At 42.4% G+C, this 14,629-nt stretch overlaps 1 protein-coding gene across 1 annotated transcript in view; it reads right to left on the bottom strand.

Annotated features, from left to right (window-relative positions):
- Window positions 1-14,629, bottom strand: part of LOC106583883 (exportin-6) — a 78,971-nt gene extending 64,342 nt beyond the window's left edge. Inside the window, exons 1-2 of the mRNA XM_014168507.2 lie at window positions 14,408-14,629; window positions 341-431 (exon numbers count right to left, since the gene is read on the bottom strand). Of these exons, the coding sequence (XP_014023982.1) occupies window positions 341-431; window positions 14,408-14,629 (313 nt within the window). The remainder of the gene's footprint in view (window positions 1-340; window positions 432-14,407) is intronic.

Below are 14,629 nucleotides of genomic sequence, written 5' to 3'. Positions count from 1 at the left end.
TTACCTGTATCTGTAATTAAAATGGCATCCGCACTCTATAGTCAATAGCAAATCAATATAAAAAGTTCTGCAAACAGGCCACTATTTCGGGACCAAACGTTCCATGACAATAGCGTTGCATGAATGCAATTATCATGGAACTTTGAGCCAACATAGCAGCACCCATTACAATTTTAAGTCACATATAAAGTGTACCACAGTACATGGCTCTGGTCCATTCTACTATCATGCCAAATTTCATAAGGGTGGACAGACTTGCTCAGATGGTTGCACAACAATACTTTTGAATGGGCAGGTTTCTGCACCCAGATCAAATTTGGCACGGCACTACCACACTCACCAATCTCTCTCTTGCGCTCGTTGGTTGTACAGCTGTGGAAGAACTCTGTCAGGAGACTCTCCAGAGCGCGCAGTGAGCTCTCCTCTGATGCCTGCCGGATCAAAGGAGGAAGGGAGCGAGGGAGGGAGGAATGATAGATAGGCGGGGAAGAGGAATTGGAAAATATGAGCGATAGGTAGAGAGCTTTAAGAAGAAAAAAATTGTTAGTTTATCAGAGTTAAGAATGTGACCTAAGCTCACTCCACAGCTAGCTTAACATTTTGCCAATGGAGCTAGCGTATTGGATCGTTTTCTTTAGCTCAATTGGTTTGTACGTTGTCAAGGGCGGTCTGAGTGTTTGCGATCAGTGGATCACTAGTTCAAGCCCGCTATGGAGACAGGGACAGTGGATGAAGCTATCCTGTTATTAAGCCGGGCATGCACTACACAATTTTGGCTACGATTTAGTTTTCGAGATCGGAGAATAAATCCCGATGTCGTTGCCTATTCAGGGCGTAGAGCCGTCACCGACACTCATTGAATGTGAGTGGGTCAGAGACACAATCTAGGGGCTACCGATCCCGTCTTTGAGCTGTCCGGATATTTTCAAACATGTTTGATTTTATCGGCACAAAACCTGAAATGCCGTTGTAGTTTGAGATGTGCAACGAAACATTTTGAACAGTGATCAGCAATAGCCAATGAGAGCTCGCCATTGCGATGATAACGTTGTATGGCATCACCCAGAATGTGTACTCTAGAGCAGGGTCGATGACTAATACTAGTATGTGTATGCAGCCTTTAACCAAAGCATAAAATTGTTACAGCTTTGAAGTTCACAAGCAATGCTATTGAATTCAAAATGTATTGGCTACATACACTACCTGACCAAAAGTATGTGGACAACTGCATGTCGAACATCTCATTCCAAAATCAGAGGCATTAACATGGAGTTGGTCCCCCCCTTTGCTGCTATAACAGCCTCCACTCTTCTGGGAAGATTTTCCATTAGATGTTGGAACATTGCTGCAGGGACTTGCTTCCATTCAGCCACACAAGCATTAGTGAGGTCGGGCACTGATATTGGGCAATTAGGCCTGAGTTGCAGTCAGCTTTCCAATTCATTTCAAAATTGTTCAATATGGTTGAGGTCAGGGCTCTGCGCAGGCCAGTCAAGTTCTTTCATACTGATCTCGACAAACCATTTCTGTATAGACCTTGCTTTGTGCACGTGGGCATTGTCATGCTGAAATAGGAAATGGCCTTTCCCAAACTGTTGCCACAAAGGTGGAAGCACAGAATCGTCTAGAATGTGTGCTGTAGCATTAAGATTTCCCTTCACTGGAACTAAGGGCCCTAGCTCGAACCATGTAAAACAGCCCCAGACCATTATTCTTCCTCCACCAAACTTTACAGTTTACCCTCTGCATTGGGACAGGTAGCATTCTTCTGGCATCCGCCAAACCCAGATTTGTCCCTCAGACTGCCAGATGGTTGAAGCTCGCATCCGCTACAAGACCATGGTGCTTGCCTACGGAGCTGTGAGGGGAACGGCACCTCCGTACCTTCAGGCTCTGATCAGGCCCTACACCCAAACAAGGGCACTGCGTTCATCCACCTCTGGCCTGCTCGCCTCCATGGGGTATTGTGTGTAGATTGATGAGGAAATTGTTTTATTTAATCCATTTTAGAGTACGGCTGTAACAAAAAGTGGAAAAAGTCAAGGGGTCTGAAGACTTTCCAATTGCACTGTATTTTGATAAGGTACACCCAGCGGACTGAAACTTCATTTTTGTAGGTATAATACAGCTAGGGCTATCTAGACTTGCTCCGGCAAACAAATCCATTACACTACCTACCTAAATGTAAAGTAAACTCAACTGAGTAATAGAAAAGAGAGACAACTTGAAAACGTGCAGGATACATCTTTCCGGTGTCCCTGACTTCAGGTTTTTGTACTGTGGTATGCTTGTTCTCGTAGCACAACTCACAGGCCACTTGGTGTATGTTTTTTTTGTTGGTGAGATGAAATTGCCAGGATCTCTGAAAGGTATTATTGTACGTCAGAATTGCAACACAAGATTTGTTCAAGCCTAAAATGTTAGTCCGTAATCCTAACATGGTGTTGGTATGTTCAAAGATCACATCTCATTTACGTTTCATGTTTCACGCATGGCTTTTCTTACGATCCTAAAAATGTATGTATGGATTTTCTTACGATCCTAACGATACGTTTGTTCAACATTTTGGCAGTTATCTAGCTCCATATTCATACATAATAGATACCATTTAGCAGACATTTTTATCCAAAGCAACTTACAAGGCTGCTTGCATACATTTTATGTATGGAGGGCCCCGGGAAGCGAACTCACAACCCTGGCGGTGCAAGCACCATGCTCTACCAACAGTCATACAGGACCATACTCCAGCTCCTCATGAAAGTGAATTTATTCTAGACACAGATTTAGATGAAGCTAGGCTAATTCGCTTGCCTCATGCATTGTTTCTTTCGAGGAGAAAGACTTCTCCCGACACTTATGCCACAACACTTGAACAATCAAAATAAACAATCTACATTTGTCTTTTTATTTTGTTATGATCTGTCGCTCAGTAAACATGCCTGTGCGAGAATAAATAATAAGAGCAAGCAAGCATGGGCTTGGATCACAACAGACGTCGTCAGCAATGGAATAATTATACGAACAGACAAAGAAGGCCTACTAAACAACGCCAAGTAAACAGACAAAAACAACAATATGGCTTCAGCTAAGTTGACAGAAAACAACTAAACTGACCAAAAATATAAACACAACATGCAACAATTTTGATTTTAATGAGTTACAGTTCATAAGGAAATCAGTCAATTTTCAATTTAAAACATGCATTATGCACTAATCTATGGATTTCACATGACTGGGAATACAGATATCTGTGACCAACAGAGGCATATCTTTAAAAAAAAAGGTAGAGGCGTGGATCAGAAAACCAGTCAGTATCTGGTGTGACCACCATTTGCCTCATGCAGCGCGACACATCTCCTTCGCATAGAGTTGATCAGGCTGTTGAATGTGGTAGTTATTGGCAGTAGAAAGGCCTTACTGAAAAGCTCAGTGACTTTCAATGTCAGTTCATCAAATTTCTGCCCTACTAGAGCCGCCCCGGGTCAACTGTAAGTGATTTTATTATGAAGTGGAAATGTCTAGGAGCAACAACGGCTCGAGCCGCGAAGTGGTAGGCCACACAAGCTCACAGAACAGGACAGCCAAGTGCTGAAGCGTGTAGCACGTAAAAATCACCTGTCCTCAGTAGAGCTGACCCCAATTAGTCAAGTGGTCGATTGTTTGGCCGTTATGCTGTTGGTCGACCGAGATTGTTTTAGTCGAGCAGTAACAAATAAATCCAATTATATATGTCCATCTCAGTGAACTAATCAACTGCGGAGGCCTAGACTAAAAGCCAATTTATGCTCGATTTGAAAATGTTGTCAGAGGCTCCATACGGAGGGTGTGACGCAATTACGGAGCCTCTAGAGGCATGCAGAGGCCAAATCAAGCTCTGTACTGCATCACCATGCAACTCCCAAATTTTGTAACAATGCGGAAGGCTCTGTATAGCTCCGCATTGGTATGTGGGGGCAGTACATCCTGTATAAACACAAACTCACTTCCTTGACAACAGCTCTGCACTGCTCCGAGAAGCAAATGTATGAATGCCCTGACTTCTGCTGAGGCCGTATCACCGTAAATGGCCAATGCAGATGTCGGATTGACCATGCGCCCAGATGCACAATGCACTTCTCTCTCCAGAATGCACTCTCCCACCAATTTATGCACATTCATTGTTTCATAATTTGGTTTACTAAATTCCATTTACAAGTTCTGTCAATTTAGTCATTGTCTTTTGTTTGGAGCGCTCCTGTCAATGTTGAGTAAGGACGCGCATGCATAGAAATAGGCCTATAGGCTACCTGGCCTGCGCACAAACGTAGGCATATAAATGTGCCCATTTGGGGATCTGATAGTATTTCTGATTGGCTTAACACACCACCACTAACGACCTGTGGAGCTTCTCAAAGTAATGTTTTCTTCACCTCAAACAGCAAGCAATCAAAGTCTGTTTTTACCTCAATTGAGAATTACAATAGACTGAAAAACAGCTTCCATCTCAAGGCCATCAGGCTGTTAAACAGCCATTACTAACAGAGTGGCTGCTGCCAACATACAGACTCAAATCTCTTGCCATTTTAATAAATGGATTAAATAATGGTATCACTAGTCACTTTAAATAACGCCACTTTAATAATGTCTACATATCCTACATTACGCATCTCATATGTATATACTGTATTCTATACCATCTACTGCATCTTGCCTATGCCGCACAGCCATCGCTCATCCATATATTTATATGTATATATTCTTATTCATCCCTTACATTTTGTGTATAAGGTAGTCGTTGTGAATTTGTTAGATTACTTGTTAGATATTACTGCTCTGTCGGAACTAGAAGCACAAGCATTTCACTACACTCGCATTAACATCTGCTAACCATGTGTATGTGACCAATAGAATTTGATTTGATTTAGTTCCTCAGTATATTTGAAAAATCTTTCCAGCTCTCTCCCTTTCGATAACCACTCAGCTTGAAAGAAAAAAAATGACATACTCCGATCCAGTGGAAACGTCATGAAATAGGCTTCTTATCAGTGCTCGACTTGGACTGAAAAAGGTTCCAGTACTCATTTTGGGTGCTGGTACTGTTTATATTTACGTGCAGGAGATCCACAATACTTTTGATCTAATATTCTATAAGAGGAACAGGAGCTCAAGCAGTAGAAAATTGGAATATTTTATACAATGATGCAAGTTCGCTAGCGCAAGCTTTGAGCAGGCCCCAAGTTAATAGTCGATAACTTCGTTGCAGACAGGCCATGTGAAGCCAATGCGATTTATAGGATTTAAAAATATATAATTTAATCAGGATGTTTTCTACCTGCAGGCAGCAATGTTTTAATTTGTTGGCTTTATGTAAGCTATTTTTACATAGTTGGCAATGGAAGTTACTTTTTAGGATTGCGTCATTTTGATTTAGATTGGATAGAATTTTGATTAACCACATGACAATGATTTTGAGATATGAAGATTATTATAAATTAAACTAAACTGTATCACAAAAATGTGCATATGAAAACCATAACTGGCACGCAGATCGGTAGAAATGGTAAGATAAATTGGCATTCCACATGAGAAAGGTTGCAGACTCCTTGTGTAGCCCATTACCGGCAACTTTAGGAGAGTAATGGCTGAATCTGCAAAAGCCAGCAGGAGCAGGAGAATAGTTGGGTCAGATTAAGCTTTTTTTCCTCCTTCTGGTTACATAGATCTCCGAGGCATCAAACCCTAAGCTTAAAGCATTAGACAAGCTCAATGAACATTGTTGATTTTATTAAAATGTAACCCGATTCAGGAAACTAGGCGTATGTCGCAAGTCACGATTTCACAGGAGAGCCGTTTGAACATAAAAATAATTTTTTATCAAAATGCGTTTTTTGGCAGAAATGCCTTCTCGAATGTGAAACCTGTATGCCATCTGTAAATACGAATAAAATGGTTAAATTAGGAGCCTAGTTGGTTTAGCCACAGAAGTGAGCAACCTTCCTGCTAGCCATGATTGGCTGAGATAATGAGTGGGCTGGACATACCGAGAGAGGATTGGTCTGCCATATAGCATGCGCCTGTTTATTGGAGCTGGTCAGTATGTCTAGGTAATCGTGTCAAAAGCGTCTCTTTAAAAATAATGTATCACGTAGTAAAACTGCATAAACCTAATGTCAAGTTAAAGTGTACTGTTAGCTAGCTGGCTCGCTAGCTAACATTATGTGTATGTGTAACAGTGTAGGTTCCGTCCCTCTCTTCGCCCCAACCTGGGCTCGAACCAGGGACCCTTGCACACATCAACAACTGACACCCACGAAGCATCGTTACCCATCGCGCCACAAAAGCCGCGGCTCTTGCAACACAAGGGGAACAACCACTTCAGGTCTCAGAGCGAGTGACGTCACCGATTGAAACGCTATTAGCGCGCACCACCGCTAACTAACTAGCCATTTCACATCGGTTGCATATGCTCTCCACTTTCTGGAGGACCGAGTTTTGAAATCAGTGGAATTCGAGTATGATAGCTAAGGAGATGGAGAAAACACCAGTCTGGATTACATCGTCAAACTAAGGGCAACCATGCATGGCATCAGACAGGAGACGCATCCAACCATGATTTATACTGGTAAGACAGTCTAGCTAGCTACATTTTCAGATATTACACGTTTCTAATTTTAACAGAAAGTGGTTTCATTTCAAGTGTACTGTTAGCTAGCTAACGTTAGCTAGTTTCCTGGCCATGGACCCAAAATATCAATGTTTTTTTCCCCGAGCCACTTAGTTATCACTTTTGCCTTATGGCAAGGTGCTCCATCATGCTGGAAACGGCATTGTTCATCACCAAACTGTTCCTGGATGGTTGGGAGAGGTTGCTCTCGGAGGATGTGTTGGTACCATTCTTTATTCATGGCTGTGTTCTTAAGCAAAATTGTGAGTGAGCCCACTCCCTTGGCTGAGAAGCAACCTCACACATGAATGGTCTCAGGATGCTTTACTGTTGGCATGACACAGGACTGATGGTAGCGCTCACCTTGTCTTCTCCGGACAAGCTTTTTGCCCCAAACAATCGGAAAGGGGATTCATCAGAGAAAATGACTTTACCCCAGTCCTCAGCAGTCCAATCCTTGTACCGTTTGCAGAATATCACTGTCCCTGATGTTTTTCCTGAAGAGAAGTGACTTCTTTGCTGCCCTTCTTGACACCAGGCCATCCTCCAAAAGTCTTCGCCTCACTGTGCGTGCAGATGCACTCACACCTGCCTGCTGCCATTCCTGAGCAAGCTCTGTACTGGTGGTGCTCCAATCCCGCAGCTGAATCAACTTTAGGAGACAGTCCTGGCGCTTGCTGGACTTTCTTGGGCGCCCTGAAGCCTTCTTCACAACAATTGAACCGCTCTCCTTGAAGTTCTTGATGATCCGATAAATGGTTGATTTAGGTGCAATCTTACTGGCAGCAATATCCTTGCCTGTGAAGCCCTGTGAAAACCTTGCCTGTGAAAACCTCTGTAAATCTCCTGCCAAAAGGTCAGACCAAATTAGTATTACAAGGAGAACGTTTTTGAAAAATGTGTCCAACAGCCCTTTCTTAAAGTATATGTTTTGATCTGTGCATTGGACACTAACTGATACTATTTTATTTGATCCTTTGTGTCTGTATTTCAATGAAACGCTCAATGAAAGGTGATTGCGTTTCTTTCAGAACTTCCTCATTGCCCAGTTCTCAAATAATCTGCACTGCAGTTCATTCATTGAATTGCATGGTTCACTTTTAGAATGGCTGTTCAACTTTCCTGCTTGACTATTCATATTGACAATAGTTCTGCTCCACAGGACTTAGCAAATGCTGCACTGTGCTTGGTCATATTACTAAAACATGAATGAACACCTTGATAACCGTATTTTGTTCATTTTCAAGTTTTTCTTTCATTAATTGTAGTGACTTGATTTCATCAGAATCCCCAAAGTTATTTGTGCGTTGTTAAATAAAAATCTACTCCAATGCCACTTCTGTTCTGAGTGGCCAAGTATCGGAGGTCGGCATTGGCAATTAATTCCCTGTGCATCTTCTATAGGGCAGTATTATGTAATGACAATGCAATTTGGGGGGGCTCCCGAGTGGCACAGCGGTCTAAGGCACTGCATCTCAGTGCTAGAGGCGTACTGACTAGAGGCTGTATCACAATCAGCCGTGATTGGGAGTCCCATAGGGCGGTGTACAATTGGCCCAGCGTCATCTGGGTTATGGCTTGGCCGGGGAAGCCTGTCATTGTAAATAAGAATTTGTTCTTAACTGACTTGCCTTGTTAAATAAATAAAAAAAGTTGCTCCCTCTCTGGAGCTCAAATTGTTCTTTATGCCATCTTTATCTGAAGTTATGATATTGCCTGAATATGAGACATGGAAATCTAGTGCATTCCAGAACAATAAATAATTTTAGCTCGCATGAAGACTGGCCACAGTATCCATTTATTTTAAGATATAGTTTTTGTATATCCATTTCTGAGCTACTGAAAATGTATGATACAGTTGAAGTCGGAAGTTGACATGCACCTAGCCAAATACATTTAAACTCAGTTTTTGACCATTCATGACATTTAATCCAAATAAAAATGCCCTGTCTTAGGTCACTTAGGATCGCAACTTTATTTTAAGAATGTGAAATGTCAGAATAATAGTAGAGAGAATGATTTATTTCAGCTTTTATTTCTTCCATCACATTTCCAGTGGGTCAGAGGTTTACATACACTCAATTATTATTTGGTAGCATTGCCTTTAAAATGTTTAACTTGGGTCAAACGTTTTGGGTAGCCTTCCAGAACCTTCCCACAATAAGTTGGGTGAATTTTGGCCTATTCCTCCTGACAGAGCTGGTGTAACTGAGTCAGGTTTGTAGGCCTCGCTCACACACGCTTTTTCAGTTCTGCCCACAAATGTTCTACAGGACTGAGGTCAGGGCCTTGTGATGGCCACTCCATTACCTTGACTTTGTTGTCCTTAAGCCATATTGCCACAACTTTGAAAGTATGCTTGGGGTCATTGTCCATTTGGAAGACTAATTTGCGACCAAGCTTTAACTTCCTGTCTGATGTCTTGAGATGTTGCTTCAATATATCCACATCATTTTCCTGTCTCATGATGCCATCTATTATGTGAAGTGCACCAGTCCCTCCTGCAGCAAAGCACCCCCACAACATGATACTGCCACCCCCGTGCTTCACGGTTGGGATGGTGTTCTTCGGCTTGCAAGCCTTCCCCTTTTCCCTCCAAACATAACGATGGTCATTATGACCAAACAGTTCTATTTTTGTTTCATTAGACCACAGGACATTTTTCCAAAAAGTACAATCTTTGTCCCCATGTGCAGTTGCAAACCGTAGTCTGGCTTTTTTAATGGCGTTTTTGGAGCAGTGGCTTCTTTCTTGCTGAGCAGCCTTTCAGGTTATGTTGATATAGGACTCATTTTACTGTGGATATAGATACTTTTGTACCTGTTTCCTCCAGCATCTTCACAAGGTCCTTTGCTGTTGTTCTGGGATTGATTTGCACTTTTACGTTCATCTCTAGGAAACAGAACGCGTCTTCTTCCTGAGCGGTATGACGGCTGCGTGATCCCATGATGTTTATACTTGCTTACTATTGTTTGTACAGATGAACGTGGTACCTTCAGGCATTTGGAAATAGATCCCAAAGGTGAACCAGACTTGTGGAGGTCTACAATTTTTGGCTGATTTCTTTTGATTTTCCCATGATGTCAAGCAAAGAGGCACTGAGTTTGAAGGTAGGCCTTGAAATACATCCACAGGTACACCTCCAATTGACTAAAATAATGGCAATTAGCCTATCAGAAGCTTCTAAAGCCATGACATAATTTTCTGGAATTTTCCAAGCTGTTTAAAGGCACAGTCAACTTAGTGTATGTAAACTTCTGACCCACTGGAATTGTGATACAGTGAATTTTAAGTGAAATGATCTATCTTTAAACAATTGTTGGAAAAATTACTTGTGTCATGCACAAAGTAGATGTCCTAACTGACTTGCCAAAACTATAGTTTAAATGAGTTTTAATGACTCCAACCGAAGTGCATGTAAACTTCCGACTTCAACTGAATCTAAAATGTACTGCACAGTAAGGATTGGATTTTAATCTTTCCTACAAATAGGCCTACCCATGATAACTTTTTGAAATACCTACTACTTCTCTTTGAATGGACCCTCTCCCATTCATCACTAGTCAGTGTAAACACCGTTATTTGGAGTGGTATTTTTTAAATTTTTAATAAGTCTGAGACTACTGCTTCTTTTACAGATGAGCCCTGCATAAATACATCAAACACATACAAAATTATAAAACATATTAAGGAAAATACACATTTATAGCAACATAGAGGTGCCTGAACCCTCCAAATGCCTGAACCATCCAGTATGCCAGAACCTCCAAAATGTGCCTCATCTGACAAAACCAATTTCAGTGTATCCTCGCTTATTTCGACGTCAACATCTCCAGTTACACGCTGTTCCTCTGATTCAGTTTTCATAAAGCTTATGATTTCTTCATCTGATAAACCTCTAACACAACTTTCTGTCTCTAAGTGGTAGTATTAATTCCCAATATCTTGGGTGTCTGAGATTTGATTGAGCTGCACGTACGCACACTACATGTTAATGTTTTTAAAGGCATGTCATTTGTAAAGTCTATTGTCTGTGTAGTATGGTTCGTTCTGCGTTGGGTAATTTAATGAGGACACTGCCACAACTGGAGGTCTGCTTGTTGGATTTTTATTTGCCCTGCGCACGAAGAGACAACACAAAATATGTTAGCCCTTGGCGCAGTCACAGCTCTCAGGCACCACAGTTTTATATAAAAAATTGCAGTGCCAAGGACAACATACCTCGCTAGCTGAAGGTCAGGCAAGAGAGAACAATAGGGGGGGTACAGAAATACAGATAACCCACTATGTACCAAACCAAAATATACAAAACTTTTACAATCAAGTGTATTTACAACAGAGATATGAAAAAGTGTTTGTACACAAAAAATAACATTAGCTATGCAGCTGTAATTAAATAAAAAAAACACTGAATTATTTTAATAAAATTATTAACATCCCCTCTTGACCTGGCCTATTTGAACTGGTCCTTGTGTGCAACTTGGTGCATAATCTAGGGGAACAACATCACACTGCTACATTCTTATCGGCACAATTCAAAACACATTACCTCGAAGGTAACGAAGCAAAGAAAAAAATAAGAAGCATGTCACACCCACAGGGCGACTGTCACGGGTATGTAGGGCAGGAGGAAGGAGCAGAGTCAAATGCAAGATGTGATAGTTCAGTAGGCCGAAGTTTAATGGCACTCAACACGCTAGGTGTATCAACAACACAGAGATCGCAGAAAACCCCAAAAGGGAAACGGGTAATCCAGATGAAGAGGCGAAAATACGCACGGGGCGCAGCCCGGCTTAAATCGATACTCCAAATAATAAAATGCTGGAGCAACATACAAAGTACAACCACACTGCCCGCTGACAATCAAAAATAATCCCACACAACACACAACACCCACAGGAACAAACTAAATACACCCCCCCCCCCCCCCCACTAATGACAGAAACGAAAACAGGTGCGGACTTAGACAGACAAAACACAACGAACACAGAAACATAGATCGGTGGCAGCTAGTAGACCGGCGACGACGACCGCCGAGCGCCGCCCGGCCGAGGAGGGGCACCATTTTCTGTGGATACTGTGACAGCGACAGAGTAACCCAGTGTTGTCCCTTAATTCTAGACCCAAAAATGGTCGACCAGCTGAAAAGCTATCCCGTGAGGGATTAGGAAAAATAAGGGGTAGCTAATCCCTTATTCAACTGTGTACAAAAAAATGCCATATACATTTTCTGCTGATGGACTACACACAAAGTTACATGAATTGTCGAATATATTACACAAACCAATAAATCATTCTAAGACACACTTAGATTACTACACATATATATATATATATATATATATATATATATATATATATATATATATATAAAGGGTAGGCAATATCCTACCGTCACTGAAATACCATGAACTGTTTTATTTTTTGTGTAGACATAGTTTGGATTAGCCTATTCACTGGCTTAATAAGTCTACCTACTCTAGTCCGAACACCCTCACTCAAAAACCTAGCAGGAATGTCACGGACAGCTCTAACCGTGCTCAGAGGTCTAACCTCAGGATGGGGAGTACTGCAGATCGGCATATCCGGAGCCAGCACACTTTCAGTTACAGACTCAACACTAGTAGTGTCAGATGACTGATCAGAATCCTGGTAGATTGTCACAGACCACGCTGACGAACCGTCTTCAACCAAGTTAACATCATCTGTCATAGCATCATCCACACTGAATGGAGTTTTGCTATCAGAACTCTTGTAGGTTTCGGGGATATCGCTCTGGTTCACTTCTGCTGAGCACAGCTCACTCAAGGGGACTTCATACGGTTGTTCCACTTCACTTCCATCAGCTGGAACGTCACCATCCTCTTGGAGTATCCTCCCAGAAGACTCAGGAAGGCCTGCTACCCAGTGCTACCCCGTCACTCCCATCCATTTAGCTGGACTCTGCAGACATCACAGAGATCACGTCACCACTCGATACAGATCCGTGACGCTCAGGTTCCTTCCAAGAAGGCAAAGGCAGAAAGTTGGCTGGCATAATCAGGTTCCTATGCACAGTTTTGATGCGTCCACTGGTAGGGTGTTGGATACGATATGTGTTCAGTGAGCTGTTCTTCGCAAAAACTATGTACACCACATTCTCCCAGCGATCAGCCAGTTTCTTCTTGACCCTCTCCCCCTTGTTAGCAAGTACAACTCTGTCTCCCTTCTCTACCGAATGTAAACCTCGGCTTGCCTCTTTTGTTGCTTTTTGGCATGCTGCTGGGCCAATGTCATGGCCTCTCTCAGATCCTCACCCAGAGACTGGACATACTTATCCACATCTACTGTGTCCCCATCCAACAGGCACACTTTCAAACATAACATCTACCGGCAACCTAGGGGTGCGTACAAACATCAAGAAGAAGGGTGGAAACCCAGTAGTCTCGTGAACAGTGCAGTTATAGGAGAATTTCAATGTGTTCAACATCTGAGGCCATTTAGCCTTGGACCTAGCGGGCAGAGCTCTAATCATACCACCCAGTGTGTGATTCAGACGTTCTGCTTGACCATTACCCATGGGATGGTAAGGTGTGGTGTGGGACTTTTCAACACCAAACTGAAGTAATTGTGCAATAAGTGAACTCTCAAAGTTAGCACCCCTGTCAGAATGGATACAATCAGTGAACCCATAAATGCAGAATAAATTGTTCCAGAGAACACAAGCAACAGTCTTAGCATACTGGTTTGGACATGGATATGCACATGCCAGCTTAGTAAAGTGATCAGTTACTATTAACACATCAATAGAATTGTTTGAATCTTCTGCAGTCCAGAAATCAATACACACAAGTTCTAAAGGTTCCGTTGTCACAATGGAAACGAGTGGAGCTCTTGCTTCAGGCTCAGGTGCTTTACTCAACACACATCTCTTACAGTGGGCCACGTATTCCTTGACATCCTTTTCCATAGATTCCCAGTTTAACCGCTGTCTCATGAGCCACAATGTGCGTTGCTGACCCTGATGACCAGCATCATCATGAACTCCCTTCAACACGAGGCCTCTCAAAGACACAGGTATGACATACTGGAATATTTTCTTCTTACTCATTGGGTGTTTTGAGACATGATACAGAATCCCTAACCGGATGGTGAGTTTCCCCCACTGTCTGAGAGTGTAAACTGTTTCTTTAGCTTCAAGGACTCACTCTCTCCTTGTCATAAGTTTCATCTTCTGAGGAGGAAGAAATATCGGACCAATACGCAGCGTGGTAAGTGTCCATACTTATACTTTTATTTAAACGTGATCACTGAAACAAAACAAGACCATGAACGACAGTCCTGTAATGTAACCTAACTATACATGGAGACAACCACCCACAAACACAAGAGAAAATAAACCCACTTAAATATGGCCTCCAATTAAAGGCAACGAAGAACAGCTGCCTTCAATTGAAGGCCAAGCCAAAACCCTGAACATAGAAATACTAGAAAATCAAACATAGAAATACATAACATAGAACTAACCCAAAAAACCCAACAACACAAAACAAACACACTCCTGCCACGTCCTGACCAACTAAAATAACAAAATGACCCCTTTACTGGTCAGGACGTGACACTCCTAGATGGGCGTCAGCCTCTATCTACAAAGAACATGACTCTGCTGATGACAGGATCCAGTGACCGGTTATCATACAGCTCCTTGTGTGTAAGCACAGGTAATGGGCTCTGACCCATGGACATCAATTTCTCAAAGTGCTGCACATGTGAAACGGCCCTCACTCTGGCACCATCATCCCATCGGCGGTGGGCATGGAGGACAGCAGACACCTCTTCACAGGAAACCAACCCACTGACATCGTCTCCAGCTCTACTCAACTCACTCTCAGGAGCCATAGACGTTCTACAGTCGGCCTCGAGCTGCTCACAGGAGAGGCGTAACATGTCTTGAACATCATCCACTCGAAGACCTCTGGCTTCCTCCAGCAGGAGATCATATGGCAT

Source organism: Salmo salar, chromosome ssa23 (assembly GCF_905237065.1).
Source record: "Salmo salar chromosome ssa23, Ssal_v3.1, whole genome shotgun sequence".
NCBI lineage: Eukaryota > Metazoa > Chordata > Actinopteri > Salmoniformes > Salmonidae > Salmo > Salmo salar.
Note: the sequence above shows the minus strand (reverse complement) of the source record. Positions and strands in the feature narration are given on the sequence as shown.